The sequence below is a fragment of the Drosophila ananassae genome, chromosome 3R (assembly GCF_017639315.1).
Source record: "Drosophila ananassae strain 14024-0371.13 chromosome 3R, ASM1763931v2, whole genome shotgun sequence".
Taxonomy (NCBI): domain Eukaryota; kingdom Metazoa; phylum Arthropoda; class Insecta; order Diptera; family Drosophilidae; genus Drosophila; species Drosophila ananassae.
The window spans coordinates 9,891,898-9,906,337 of record NC_057930.1 but is presented as its reverse complement, the minus strand read 5'-3'; the positions used below and the strand labels follow the sequence as shown (position 1 = coordinate 9,906,337).

The window sequence follows — 14,440 nt, the reverse complement described above, 5'->3', positions numbered from 1 at the left end:
ACTAAACCTGGTTTATCAAAATTTTTTATGAAATTTTCTAGGTAACTTAAAAAGTTTTTTAAACGCATTTTAAATGCAATTTTTAAATAATTTCTAATTTGATGAAGAGATTTTCTAAAAATTTTGATTAAAATCTTGTCAAATCAAGGGGATTCCCTTCAAGAATTTTGAGAATGTATAGGATGGACCCAGTGAATTATTACAGGAATTAAGACCCAGAGAAAGCTACAACTTTTCCAATAGTCCAAAGACTCTTTAGCGGATTACTGTAAAGTATTTTTATATGTATTATCAACAAAACATGATCAATTTCTATAAACTACATAATTAATCTGTATATTTTTTGTCAAGTTTCTCCTTAAAAATTTTGAGAGTGCATAGGAAGGATAAACATGACTACTAACGAAGGCTATAACTTTGCCAATAATCAACCGATGCTTGAGCGCAATACCATAAAATTTAAAGCATAAACGATTTGAAGATAGATTCTCCATCAAACTTAAATTTGGAGTCTCCTCCAAAATTCCCCCAAAAAATAGAGAATGGGGAGGCCCCTTGAAGGAGGCGGTTAGTATTTTTATAAGAAAAAATACCAGCTCTCAAAATAAGTGAGGCCCTTTAGAGCTTTTGGGGAAAATACCACAGCGATGCGTCCTGGTGGGGGCACTCGAACAACAACTCGCAACAACAATAACCTTCTGTGAATTTGTTTCGTAAAAATGAGTGACAACGTGGTGACGGAACTAAATAATTTGGATCTGAATAAGCAAAAGGCATGTTAAACCCTCTAAAAACTGCTTTCGAGTGTAAGACAAGTGATAGATAGCCGAGATATGCTGAAACTAGTGTCGCCAAGCGGCAGATATTGTAGAACATTTTACCGCATTGGTCACCGGGCGGCGCGGAGTAATTTGGCACAGCTTCCAGCGCCAAGCCATCAACAAACAAATCAGAACCTGCAACATAGCTGGCCGAGAAGCCAGCGGTGCTACGCTACCTTGGTTGGTGTTTAGAGAATAGTTGTTACCTGCAAAAAGAATCCCCAGCCTGGCACATGTTCGCTTTTAAATGTTCAATGTGTGTGTGTGTACTTTTGAAACAGTGGCGGAGTCTCAGATATTTCAGGGGGTAAAGAATTTAAACAAGGGGGCAGTTCATTCAAGAACCAATAGCCCTGGTTATTTCGGGAAATGCCAAAGTGCACTTCAGAAACCCCTCCTGTCGCCGCTCCTGGTCTGCAATGAATCAGTGCCGGCTATTGTGACGTCTCTAACACTCATTCAACTCTCTTTTTCTGACTAAAAACTTGCCCATCATTACATCAGCTAAAAGTCTGAAGATACGCGCTCCAAAACAGGGACAGATAAAAAGTCTTCTCCCAAAAGTGCCCATTGCTTTTCTTCCAATTGTTCAAACAACAAGAAACAGTCAACGAAACCAGATACCGAAAAATCATTTGACTGATTGCCACTCGACTTGCATACGTAGCAGAAATTGTCCCATTTCACATTCGAATATTATTGATTTTTTTCACATCGACTTTCAGGCAGCCAAGATGAAGAAGGAAAAAAAAGAAAAGCCTGCCGGTGGAGGTGACAGTCGCAAGGGTAAGCGTTCCTAAAACTTCCACAAGAAACGCACCTTTTAATCCCTCTAAACCCCAACAGAACTGAATCCCTTGCCGAAATACATTGAGGAGCGCAACGTCTTCTGGGACAAGTGCAAGGCAGAGTACCTTGCCGAACTGGCAGCCAAGCCCCGTGAAGCCATTAAGGTAACTCTGCCCGATGGCAAGCAGGTGGATGCCACTTCCTGGGAGACTACTCCATACGAGGTGGCTCGTGGCATTAGTCAAGGACTGGCCGACAACACCGTCATCTCCAAGGTGAACGGCGAGGTATGGGATCTGGACCGAGTGCTCGAGGGCAACTGCACGCTCCAGCTGCTCAAGTTTGACGACCCAGAGGCGCAGGCCGTTTTCTGGCACAGCTCCGCCCACATCATGGGCGAAGCCATGGAACGCATCTACGGCGGTCATCTGTGCTACGGGCCGCCAATTGAGAACGGCTTCTACTACGATATGCATCTGGAGGGAGAGGGCGTAAGAAGATAATTTCAACTGTAACGCCACAATATTTCATTAAAATTCCTTGGTTTTAGATTTCTACCAACGACTATGGAACCATGGAGTCGCTGGTCAAGCAGATTGTTAAAGAGAAGCAGAACTTTGAGCGTCTGGAAATGAAAAAGTCTGACCTTCTGGAGATGTTCAAGTATAACGAGTTCAAGGTGCGCATTCTCAACGAGAAGGTGACCACCGATCGCACCACCGTTTACAAGTGCGGTTCATTGATCGATCTCTGCCGAGGACCACACGTCCGTCACACTGGCAAGGTTAAGGCCCTGAAGATCACCAAAAACTCCTCCACCTACTGGGAGGGCAAAGCTGATGCAGAGACCCTGCAACGTGTTTATGGTATTTCGTTCCCCGATCCCAAGCAACTGAAGGAGTGGGAAAAGCTACAGGAGGAGGCGGCCAAGCGGGATCACCGCAAGATCGGTCGTGAACAGGAACTTTTCTTTTTCCACGAGCTTTCGCCCGGCTCGTGCTTCTTCCAGCCGCGTGGTGCGCACATCTACAACACGCTAATGGACTTTATGAAGGCGGAGTACAGGAAGCGCGGCTTCCAGGAAGTCATCTCCCCGAACATCTACAACGCCAAGCTGTGGATGACTTCTGGTCACTGGCAGCACTACGCCGAAAACATGTTCTCTTTCGAGGTGGAAAAGGAGAAGTTCGCACTCAAACCAATGAACTGCCCGGGCCATTGTCTCATTTTCGACAACCGCAACCGATCGTGGCGTGAGCTTCCGCTCCGCATGGCTGACTTTGGAGTGCTGCATCGTAACGAACTCTCTGGTGCCTTGACAGGATTGACCCGTGTGCGTCGCTTCCAGCAAGACGATGCGCACATCTTTTGCGCACCCGAGCAGATCAAGAGCGAGATGAAGGGTTGCCTGGAGTTCCTGAAGCATGTGTACACCATTTTCGGCTTTTCCTTCCAGCTGGTGCTGTCCACTCGCCCCGAAAAGTATTTGGGCGAACTGGAGCAGTGGAATGATGCGGAGAAGGCGCTGGCCGAATCTCTGAACGAATTCGGAATGCCGTGGAAGGAGAACCCGGGAGATGGCGCCTTTTACGGGCCCAAGATTGATATTACTATTATGGATGCTCTGAAACGCGCTCACCAGTGCGCTACCATCCAGCTGGACTTCCAGTTGCCCATTCGCTTCAATCTCAGCTACATCGCCGACGATGGTGAGAAGAAGCGGCCGGTGATCATCCACCGTGCTATCCTCGGCTCCGTGGAGCGTATGATTGCCATTCTCACCGAGAACTTTGCTGGCAAGTGGCCCTTCTGGCTCTCGCCGCGCCAGGTTATGGTGGTGCCAGTGGGCCCGGCCTACGACCAGTACGCTCAGTCCGTCCGGGATCAGCTGCATGCTGCCGGATTTATGAGCGAAGCGGATTGTGATGCCGGTGACACCATGAACAAGAAGATACGTAATGCTCAGCTGGCGCAGTTCAACTTCATCCTGGTGGTCGGTGACAAGGAACGGTCATCGAACACTGTTAACGTGCGCACCCGGGACAACAAGGTGCACGGCGAGGTATCTGTAGCCGAGCTGATCACCAAGCTGCAGAAGATCCGGGACGAGTTCATCGCCAATGAAGACAGCTTTTAGGAAATCACAAACTCTTTCTCTATTTATCTAACGTATACTTAATATTTGCATTGCAAAGCAAGCCGCATTTTTTGTTCTTTCGATATATTTACGCTTATGAACCCGGAATTCACAAATAAAATCACAACCAAAACGATTCAAGATTGTTTTATCGGACTGATTACTCTGATAACTGAAAAGACATGGAATATTTTAATGGAAATTGGAAAATTACTTCCGTAATGGTTTCCAAAACTAAGATTTTTATTGGAGTGTCGATGACGAGGGGAGTTCCGACCATTAAGTTTCCATTAAAAATTTTCATTAATTCCGATAAGATAGGTAGCCCCATTTTGGTTTATAAAAATAGGGCGAGATATGGGTGTAAATAGGATGACTCATGCTGATTTTTTTAGTTTTTTAATTTATTGCTAATATTGTGTATATTTTCATTTTCATAATTTGATTTATTAAAAATTGCATTCATAGTTTTATGTTTTTATTCAAGTATCAATTTTGTAAGCTTATGCTTTTCGCGTAAAAAATGCACAAAGTTCTCTCGCTAATCGAAGCAAAAATCGTTAATAATATTGTTAAGTGTTTACTCAGCTCATGCTGCATGCCTGCCTGCTGCTGTCTATTTTCTGTCTGTTTTAGGTTTGTCATAAAAATACATATTATATATCTGTGTATATTTATTCATAAGATGCACGTGGCCAAGTCCTATGCCATCCAAAGTTCCAGTCGCAGTCGTTCGCTGTGCTAAAAAAACCAAAAACTGGGCGAAATGGGCGAAACAAAAGCCGCAAAACAGAACGAGGCTAAAATTGGAATCTATTGCACTGAACACAGGCTGGCTGCGTGGTATCTACGATTGTTTGGTTAGCTGCTGATTTTGCTGCTACGGGAGATGCCAAAAATTGGAATGTTGCAGGATCTCGGACATCATCGACATAAGTACATGAAGCTGCGGGGTTTATTTTTCTTTTTTCATTCAAGGGAGTTACGGAAATGCACAACACTATATTCTGGGGGCTTAGCTCGCAAATATCTCTCTGATCTTGATCCCTGATCTCGTGTCAATAAGTTAGCTTCGCCTACTTTAGGGATTAGCTAATTAATTAGTTAGCCGATTTTGTTAATTGTTGTTTAGTCTATTTGCTTTTGCTATCATTTTTTACTTTATAAATAAACTTAAACATAAAGTTGTGTATGTGTGTGTATATAGAAGATGTTGGGGGCTTGCTCGTCCAGTGTTTTTTGTTGGAATCCACCGCTGATCCAGCCACATACACCTACACCTGTGTACACCCGTTGCCAGCGCGTGTGAAATGCTCTTGTTGGTTGAACTGCTTCTGCTTCTGCTTCAGCTTCAGCTTTAAGGGAGATTGGATCGGGATTGGGTTGGATTGGATTGGATTGGATCGGGTTAGCTACTTCTAGCAGGCGCATCCGCCTTCGGGGTCCTTCGTCTCGTTGGGCGAGTCCTTCAGCACCACCTCCTGCATGTCCTCAGAGGGCTTGTTCTCGGTCGAGTCCATGCCGGGCAGAGCCGCCGCCACTCGTCGGAACAGCTGCTTAACATTGTAACCGGCCTTGGCACTCGTCTCGATGAACATCACATTCAGTTCCTTGGCCTTGCGCTCACCCTCCTCCGTGGAGACTTGTCGCTTGTCCGACAGATCCGTCTTGTTTCCCACCAGCATGATGATTACGTCGCTACCTCGTTCCGTGCGCACGTCGTCTATCCATTTGGAGGTTTGGTGGAACGAGTTCGTGTTGGTGATGTCGTACACGACCACGGCGACGGTGGAGTCGCGAATGTAGGAGGGGATCAGCGACCGAAAGCGCTCCTGGCCCGCCGTGTCCCACAACTGCAGGCGGACGGTGCGGTCCTCCAGGTACATGGTCTTCGATAGGAAGTCAATGCCGATCGTCGCCTGGTACGTGTTGTCGAAACTGTCGTACATGAAACGCGTAATCAGCGAGGTCTTTCCCACGCTCTGCTCGCCCAGGAAGACAAGCTTGAACTTCCGCAGCGGATTACCGAAGTCGCCGGATGACATGTCGCCTTCTTCTTCTACTTTCTTCTAGATTTGCTTCGCACTTTTGGCCGTGCAACTCTCGTACGTGTCTACTTTTTCTTAATTGCGGGTTGGCTGACCTCTCTCCGCTCTTCCGTTCCTCTCTCCACAGAGTTTTAAGTCCCTCTCCCTCTCTCCGCTCTGTTGATATGGGCTGGGCTATGATTTTTCTGTTTAATCCTGAGCCTTTAGCACTGTCTTGGCTTTGATCTGCCTAATCCTGGTACACCGATGAAGTTGCTTACGATTCCGGCCAGCGGCAATTCCGGTTTACGGTTATATTGGCTGTATAAATTACTTGTTCGTCGTGAAAAAATTGCAGGCCAGCAAATCGTCTCCTCTTCTTCTTCACTTCTGAGTCAGTTGCTGTGTGACCGGTCTTCGGAAAATACCGCACAAAAATACCAGCTACTGAAGAATAAAAACCGTGAATAGACAAATGGTGACTGCAAACAGTGATTTTCAAATATCATCAATTTCAAAGCTCGCCAGAGCAAAACAACAAACTTGAGATATCTAGAATGTTTATTGACACAGTGTATCTCTGCGCAAGTGCTCCCTACCTAGCAATTCCTTGGGTTTCACCGCTCGCGAGTAGCTTAATCTAAAATTATAATAAGCGCTTATCTGAAGAACACGGGCCTTAATTGGAAGTCCTTATCTTCTGGCGAATTTGGTATCGCGAATTAATTTAAACGGCCGCAAAATAACGGCCAATGTAAACAGTTCTCAGAAAACTATGATTGCGAACGGACAGCAAACAATGTCGAACCATCGCCCATTGGCCAGTGTCGTGCTTTTGGTCCTGGGTCTCTGTCAGGCCACCGCCGGAGTGGCTATCGCCCAGCCGAATGGAAGAGTGGTAGGCGGAACGGCAGCTGCTGCCAACAGTGCTCCATATGCGGTCTCAATGCAATACGGCGGAACTCACTACTGTGCTGCTAGCATTATCAATGCAAACTGGCTGGTTACGGCTGCCCACTGTCTGACGAACAGCGCCCAGGTCCTGGGAAGTACTCTGGTGGCCGGCAGCATTGCGGTGGCGGGCACTGCAAGTACCACGCAAACCCGGAGCATCACCTACTTTGTGATCAACGAATTGTACACTGGCGGAACCGTGCCGTACGACATCGGACTCGTCTACACTCCCACCGCCTTCGTATGGTCTGCGGCTGTGGCTCCTGTCACGCTTCCGTCTTCGGGTGTGGTGCCGACTGGAACAGCCAATCTGTATGGATGGGGTAGCACCAGCACAACAAGTACGGCCTCGTATCCCTCTACTCTTCAGGTGGCGTTCAACTTGCCCATCATCAGTTTGACTACCTGTTCAGCAGCTTTGGGCGCCAAGGGTAGTGATGTCCACTCGACCAATCTATGTACAGGTCCTCTGACCGGAGGCGTCAGCATCTGCACATCGGACTCGGGAGGTCCTCTAATGCAGAATAATGTCCTTGTCGGCATAGTGTCATGGGGTCAACTTCCGTGCGGACAAGCCAACTCTCCATCGGTTTATGTACAAGTTTCGTCGTTTATTTCTTGGATTTCAAGCAACCAAGTGGCTCCTTAAAGCGAATTAAGACGAATTTAAATATTCTTTAAAATAAAAGCAGCAAAGTGTATATTCTTCGTTTCAAAATTAGGGGGTTTTTGAAATTTTGTAAATTAAATTCTTAGAATCCGAGTGATTAGTAAATCATTGCTTTGTGGTAGTTTCGTAGTTTTTTTTGTAAAACAATTACTTGACCTATTAAATTATAAATTTATTTATAACCTTTATTGTTCTTACTTTTTGCGTATTACACGAATCGTAAATTCCTCAAGATAAAGGGATATGACACACTTCTTTAATCCACCTTATCACATACTTATGTCTTCTTAATGCAGTTGCGAAAGGAGTTAAAGATTGTTCTTCAGAACTTTAACCTTTTGTATTTTTTGGCCCAAGATAACTTAGTAAGAGTACTAATACCTATGAAAAGTTTTAATATAAGTATTACAACTAAACGTTTGGCTTTCAGACGGTCATGATTTTATTTTTGATATGTAAAGTAAAAAAAAATCTTAGACGAAGTCTAATCTAGAATTGCTGAAGGGGTTTTTATGATAAGCCCTAAATTAAATTTCTTATCAATCGTTCTACTGGCGCTAGTACAATTGGTACCATGATTTGATTTAAAAAGGCTCCGATAGAGACTTTTTATAAGTAGTTTGAAAAAGCCTGCCGATCAGAAATGTCGAAACATAGCGCACTTTTGTACATTGCAGTTGTGCTCCTAGGATTCTGCGATTTCCTTGGGGAAGTCCAAGCCCAACCCAGTCCCGAAGGACGAGTTGTGGGTGGCACGGCGGCGGCGGTGAATAGTGCTCCCTTCATAGTGTCCATCCAGTACAAGAATACCCACTACTGCGCGGCCAGCATCCTGAATGCTCACTGGCTGGTAACTGCCGCTCACTGCCTCTCCAATCATGCCCAGGTCCTGGGCAGCACCTTGGTGGCTGGCAGCATCGAGGTGGCGGGCACTGCAAGCACCACCCAAAGGCGTCCTATCTCATACTATGTGATTAATGACTTGTATACTGGTGGAGCCGTGCCCTATGACATCGGATTGATCTACACACCCACCGCGTTCGTTTGGTCAGCTGCAGTGGCCCCAGTGAAGCTTCCATCTGCCGGCCAAGTGCCAACCGGATCTGCCAATCTCTATGGTTGGGGCAGCACCAGCAAAAGCCAGACTCCGTCTTTTCCCAAGACGCTTCAGGTAGCCAAGAATATACCCATCATTAAAACGGATGCCTGTGCCGCAGCTTTGGGCGACAAGGGCAGGGATGTGCATTCTACCAACTTGTGCACTGGTCCTCTTAGCGGAGGGATCAGCATTTGTTCCGCCGACTCAGGCGGTTCACTCGTGCAAAATAACGTCCTTATCGGAATAGTGTCCTGGGGAAAAATACCATGTGGCTCGGTCAACTCGCCATCTGTCTATGTTCAAGTTTCTTCATTTATTTCTTGGATATCCAAAAACCAAGTGATTCGATAAATTCTAAATAGTCCATGATAACAGATCAAATAAATAAACAAAATGGAACATTAAGTGGAAATTTGTATGCATTTCATATTTTTTGTATTCAAATTCATTAATGTTTGGGTTATCTCGAGCTCTTTTTAAGTCATATTGAAAATATAACTCAAATAACAGGCAGAGCAGAAGGAGCTGTAGGCCCATTTCCCATATTTTGGTATAAAGTTTAAAATTTCACAGAAAAACTTATTTAAAGTAATATTATAGTAATCTCAAAGTTAATCTCTAAATCTATATTTAATTAAGATCATAATTTAGTGATGGAAATTATACAAATGATTCTGATTTAGATAAATCTGACAATGAAAGCTTCTACCTTTTAAGATTAGAATTACGATTTTTTACTTATTTACTGCTGTTCCTTTATAATTTTTTTTAAATTTAACCACTATAATTAAACTTATGCAGGAGTATAAAAGGAATACTACAAATTAGCATACATATACGTATTTATTCTTATATGAGCGGTAGAAGAAATCGTATCAGAGAGTGCCTCCATTCTATAAATAAAACATATACCAAGTTAAAGTTCTGTAACTTTATTATTCGAATTCATGCCAAAAATCGCCTATGTGCAATGGAAGGGGCGGGAAAATACTAGGAAATTCAAAGGGTGACACTCGTATAAATTTCAATTTAATATCATGGGTTTCCCTACTATTGGAAGTGTATTTTATATAGTAACTCTGTTTAGTGACGTCTGTATTTTGAGTCCTTAATTAAAACATATATTGTATGGATGTTATCATTATTACAAACATAATATTACAGTCAACGATTAAAAACTCATTGATTAATTAACAAGAAAAACATTGGATACATTGAACAAAAAGAATCAACAAAGAACATCAAGGATACCAGTACAAGGATACCCACTACGGCGAGGCCTTGGAGCGGTCACTCTGTTTGCTGTACGCAGATCCGAACGATATTTGAGTGTTACGAAGGTCACGACTTGGAATCCTGCTGGCCTCCTCGTCAATGAAACTGTAATCTTTGTCAATGCCCACAAGGTAGGTCGGCATTTCGCCACGCCCCTTCACATAGGTTAAGCCACGATAATTGCATTTGACGCCAAAATCCTTAAGAATTATGGCCGACTCCTCACTGACATGGATGTTATCCGCCAGACCGGTGGACTGCATTCGCGAGGCCATGTTCACAGCATCACCCCAGATGTCGTAGTGTGGCTGGGAGGCACCCACAATACCGGCCATCACCTCGCCGCTGGACAAGCCAATGGTGATCGATCCGTTGCAGACGCTTATCGATTCGAGCGGTTCTTCTTGCCTTCTTTTGCATTTGGACAGTGTGCGCATCAGGTCGAGCGCAAAGGAAGCTAGGACGAACACCACCTCGTCCAAGTCTTCTAGCTCGGACTCATCGCCGCCCATAAGAAGGTTACCTTGTGCCTTGCTTTTCGTTGGGTCTAAAATTTAACAGAGGTCCAATTCAATTACAGACCACAAGAATGAACAAAGAATACCATTTATCGTGGACCGACGTGCATTGATGCTGACCGATCCCGCAAAGTTAAGGTCTAGCCCGCAAGCGGCCATGTATGTGCATCCAACAACCTTAATCTTCTCAATCACGTAGTATTCCTTGTAGTAAAGTAGCTATTACAATATCCATAAATTAAAAAAATAATTTTTACAAAATTGTATAATATAACAAGATGGAAATCTTACCAATATATCAAATTCGGTAATAATATCGTTCAGTATTCGCAAGTTCTTTAAGTCCATTTGAAAATTCATTAACATAGCAAACATGACTGAAACCATTTGGTAATTTTCATAGTACAATTCATGTTTAGCTAATGAATTAAGATAGACGTTTACTGTTGAAGAACGATCAGAATTAGTATGATATTATAACATAAGTTATAGATAAGAAATCTATAACGAAAATGTAAGGACAACTTCGGGCGAAGTGGAACCTTTTGTACCCTTGAAGTAAGATTATATATTTTATTTTAGGCGGTTTAAACGGTATAGTTAGTAAAACACTGTGTAGTTTTGAAATATTTAGAATATACTACTGTGCATTTATATCAGGGTCTGCATTAGAAATCTGTTTCGCTTGCTAAAATCTAAATTTCAGTCAGCTCTTAAACAGCCTTTCTTCAGATAGATGGTCATAAAAAATTTAAAAATGACCATTTAAACACTTGGGACATTATCTCTTCAAAAGTTATCTCTACAAAGTTCCAAGCTAGAATCCCTAAAATCACGAATGTCAATGAACATTATCAATGGGTCAGTCGGATGTGTGTTTAAAATGAGTTTTTATTTATTTATATATTAAAATAAAATAAAAAATCAAAAATAACTTACTGACGTGTGCAGGCAAAATGTTATGAAGAAGAATAGTGATCGATTGGTTCGTTAAAGCGGCATCGATTTGTTTCTTTTTAAGCTCTTGTCGCCATCTAAAAATTATACAGATTTTTTAGAATTAATTGAAAGTTGAGTCAAGTGCAGAACTTACTTAAAGTTTACTTTGCTGGCGAAGGTTGTCATTCGCTCTTTCTGGTACACAGTTAATATGGTGATAAGAATCTGCATGGTGTGGGCATATTCCGCAGGAAGGGAAGGACTTGAGGAATAGCTGTGGTGGAAGACAAACGCCAGGTGACGGTTAATCAATAATAGGTATCCTAAGGACAATAGAAAGGCTACCAGAGTCTTTATTGTCAAAGGAATGTTGATGAAAGTAAAGGCCATGCATATAAATATAGACATCATATTGGTGATAACCCATGGATTAAAACATTCGTTCTCTGTCGGTTCATAGTGGAAGACCTTGGCCTCTATTTCATTCAGAATGTAGCTATTTTGATTACATAATATCTGAAAATGAGGATTAGTAGCACCTCTCCTTCCATAGATTTTCCACATACCATAATTAAAGCAATGATGATTCCATGCGATATTGTGATAAATAAGTAAATTCCAATTCGAACTGCTACGGTGTGCTGAATTCCTGTGACCAGGTAGAACATAAAACAACTAAACTTATTATAAGTCGGGTCTTCTCTGGATCTAACTTGATTTAAGCTCCAGCACATCTTCTTGTACCAGGCAATAAAGGTCAAAATGCCGAAGGAAACAAGTACAAAAGTATTCACCGTGGTACAGAGATAGCACACGGCGGTATGACTATCAAATTGAAGAATGACCAACAGGCATGCAATGCAATAGGCTAACAACATACTATACTTAAATATGTAGTCCTTTTGATTTAAATACAAGTTTTCCATGTCCTTGTCTCTGTAGGTCAGACACACGGGGGATATATTTGGAATATTAGAATCCGCATCATACTGACGATGCCGGAAAAGCCCTTCCAAGCTATTGAGTAAGGAGCGTTTAGTTTGTCCTCGAACGTTAAAATAAAATATGATGCTCACAAAATCCATCGAAATACGGGCATTTTTTGAAATTCTTCGTGAAGCTGTTCCCTAAAAACATCTTCTAAAGTTTCGTTTTCATTTTTCGCTTGTAAATTCGTTGGGGACTTAGACCTTACCAAAGAGTAAAATCTAATATTCTCCTCAAATTTGTTATCGATTAATGTATATCTATATGATCTGAGTATATAGCTTTGCACCTGGTACTTTATTAATAAAGGATGTTCCGCCGCCCAAGATGGAGCTGGCTCAATTTCATATGCTTCCTCATCTATATAACTTAAAGTTCGGCTACTGACGTGAACACAACCAGGCAGTCCAGTCGATTCTAAAACATCGGCAATAGTTGCATCAGTTCCTACAAAAATATTGAAATCCCAATGGAGAATACAGATATAAGATCTAGACATAAATCTCACCCCAAATGTCAAACTGCAGCTTAGCTTCGCCAAGCACACCTGCGAAAATAGTTCCAGAATGAACACCAATTCGCATGTTAATATCCACGTCATATATTTCCCTAAAAATGTACAAAATGAATATCGATTAAAAAATTCTGTTTAAAAAATTACCGAACTTCCTGGATATCAGAGATCATGGCAAATCCAAGGTCAACACAATTTTTCGCGTGATCAGGATCCGCTTCAATAATTCCGGCAACGCAATAATAACAGTCGCCTAAAAACTTGATCCGCTGGACCCGGAACATGAGGGCAGCCTTGTCGAATCGCCCGTAGAGATCGTGAAGGATATTTATCAGAGTCTCCACATTGAGGGTGGTGCTCAAGCGCGTATAGTTGACGACATCGGCATAGAGAATGCTGACCTCCGGGTGGATCTGAACTGCCATAGAGCGTTGCAGGGTGGTGATTGGTACCCTGAGTCCCTGTTGCACCACAGTGATTCTCCGTCGAATTTCCGACTGAAGAGATTTTGAGATCTGAGGAGGCAAAATGCTGTCGACAAGAACTTTTTCGTGCCACTTGGCGTTACGAAGCCACAGTTCCTCCTTTACATATTGATGGCGGTCCAGAAACGATGAACGCACCATCATATTGGTAGTAATGCGGTAGAAAATGCCCATCAGATTGAGGCACATGTAGTGGGCGGCATCTATTATCAGACCGCTCGACAACAACTGTTTTGGATGAATTTCCGTAGTCATGAACGCTATAAAGTGGACCATATATATGAGGGATGCTGTCGTTCCCAGCACTAATACCTGACAAACAGAAGGTATCGGAAGATACATATAGATCACGAATACAATATATACGTCATAGAAGGAGGCCACTACCATTTTTGTGTTTGAATGGTAGTGGTAGGTCGCTGTAATTATGTCTAAAGCCAGTTGAAATATCTTGAATATTTTTGAAAATTGCACTACAAAGATGGACATACCCGCAGAAAGCAAAATTGAAGCGCCCAATGCCGAGCTGAATAGCATTACCCAATTGTGTCGCGCTACAAGAGCATCACAGAAATTAATACTTAGAATAGACAACAGCAATACCGCACATCCTGAATACACGGCGACATCAATGTAGATCATTTCCCTTATCTGGAAAATTAAATCGAACGAAAGCCTGGTTAGTATATAGAATATTAAAACTAAGCTTTTCTAACTTCGGCAAACACAAGGAGTAACAAGCAATGGCCTATGGTGACCAATATATGAAGCACAAAGAAGATGCTCAGGTAACTCCTCCACAGCCGTATTTGATACAAATTAAAATCTTTAGTCAATCCCACTTCTTTGACTTGGTCCTGCAGATAAACTATTTGTTTCAAAAAGTTTCAATTCGGATTTAAGTCGTATACTACCTTTAAATAATATGGATCCCACTTGCGCTCCTTGTCATAATTTAGGTGGCAAGGTCCGCTATCATCCTCAGCGTTGGCTGCGCTTACCGACTTGCCAATCGAAAAACTCATATTTAATATTTACTTTACTGAACAACTGGGAGCAGCTTCTGCTCTCGTAAATCTAAACGTTTTGATTTCACTTGGGGGAAATAAATGTAAAACAAAGCGCCTACTAGATGCACATATACAAACTACTTCGGCGATAGCAATTCAAATTGTAATAATTTTCTTTTTTCTTAACCAACCAAATTGAAATTTGTGTTTTTTAT

The 14,440-nt window shown here is 42.6% G+C and overlaps 5 protein-coding genes across 9 annotated transcripts; 3 read left to right on the top strand and 2 right to left on the bottom strand.

Moving 5' to 3' along the window:
- Positions 1-648: 648 nt before the first annotated feature.
- LOC6504241 (threonine--tRNA ligase 1, cytoplasmic) lies at positions 649-3,883 on the top strand. Of its 2 annotated transcripts, none has more exons than XM_014904936.3 (4): positions 649-773; positions 1,547-1,607; positions 1,668-2,101; positions 2,161-3,883. In XM_014904936.3, the coding sequence occupies exons 1-4, from the start codon at positions 720-722 to the stop codon at positions 3,745-3,747; spliced, it is 2,136 nt and encodes a 711-aa protein (XP_014760422.1). In that variant the 5' UTR covers positions 649-719; the 3' UTR covers positions 3,748-3,883. The 2 variants fall into 2 exon arrangements, with proteins under 2 accessions (XP_014760422.1, XP_001965104.1); XM_001965068.4 differs by having other exon boundaries at positions 668-1,001.
- A 976-nt stretch (positions 3,884-4,859) lies between these two features.
- LOC6506071 (ras-related protein Rab6) lies at positions 4,860-6,213 on the bottom strand. Its single transcript, XM_001965067.4, has one exon. It carries the CDS (start codon positions 5,790-5,792, stop codon positions 5,166-5,168), a length of 627 nt encoding a protein of 208 aa, XP_001965103.1. The 5' UTR covers positions 5,793-6,213; the 3' UTR covers positions 4,860-5,165.
- A 148-nt stretch (positions 6,214-6,361) lies between these two features.
- On the top strand, positions 6,362-7,429 carry LOC6504243 (trypsin delta). Its single transcript, XM_001965066.4, has one exon. The coding sequence runs from the start codon at positions 6,550-6,552 to the stop codon at positions 7,375-7,377; it is 828 nt and encodes a 275-aa protein (XP_001965102.1). The 5' UTR covers positions 6,362-6,549; the 3' UTR covers positions 7,378-7,429.
- Positions 7,430-7,500: 71 nt separating this feature from the next.
- On the top strand, positions 7,501-8,909 carry LOC6504245 (trypsin beta). Its single transcript, XM_001965065.4, has one exon. It carries the CDS (start codon positions 8,042-8,044, stop codon positions 8,846-8,848), a length of 807 nt encoding a protein of 268 aa, XP_001965101.1. The 5' UTR covers positions 7,501-8,041; the 3' UTR covers positions 8,849-8,909.
- Positions 8,910-9,601: 692 nt separating this feature from the next.
- On the bottom strand, positions 9,602-14,351 carry LOC6506065 (adenylyl cyclase X E). 4 transcript variants are annotated; one of them, XM_032455544.2, is made up of 12 exons: positions 14,130-14,342; positions 13,932-14,072; positions 13,707-13,866; positions 12,878-13,646; positions 12,725-12,825; positions 12,306-12,663; positions 11,796-12,246; positions 11,384-11,745; positions 11,230-11,324; positions 10,582-10,733; positions 10,377-10,509; positions 9,602-10,319 (listed from the first exon to the last, which is right to left on the bottom strand). In XM_032455544.2, exons 1-12 carry the CDS (start codon positions 14,238-14,240, stop codon positions 9,766-9,768), a joined length of 3,387 nt encoding a protein of 1,128 aa, XP_032311435.1. In that variant the 5' UTR covers positions 14,241-14,342; the 3' UTR covers positions 9,602-9,765. The 4 variants fall into 4 exon arrangements, with proteins under 4 accessions (XP_032311435.1, XP_032311436.1, XP_001965100.3 ...); XM_032455545.2 differs by having other exon boundaries at positions 12,878-13,634; XM_001965064.4 differs by lacking the exons at positions 13,932-14,072; positions 14,130-14,342 and having other exon boundaries at positions 9,603-10,319; positions 12,878-13,527; positions 13,707-13,823.
- Between the last annotated feature and the right edge of the window lie 89 nt (positions 14,352-14,440).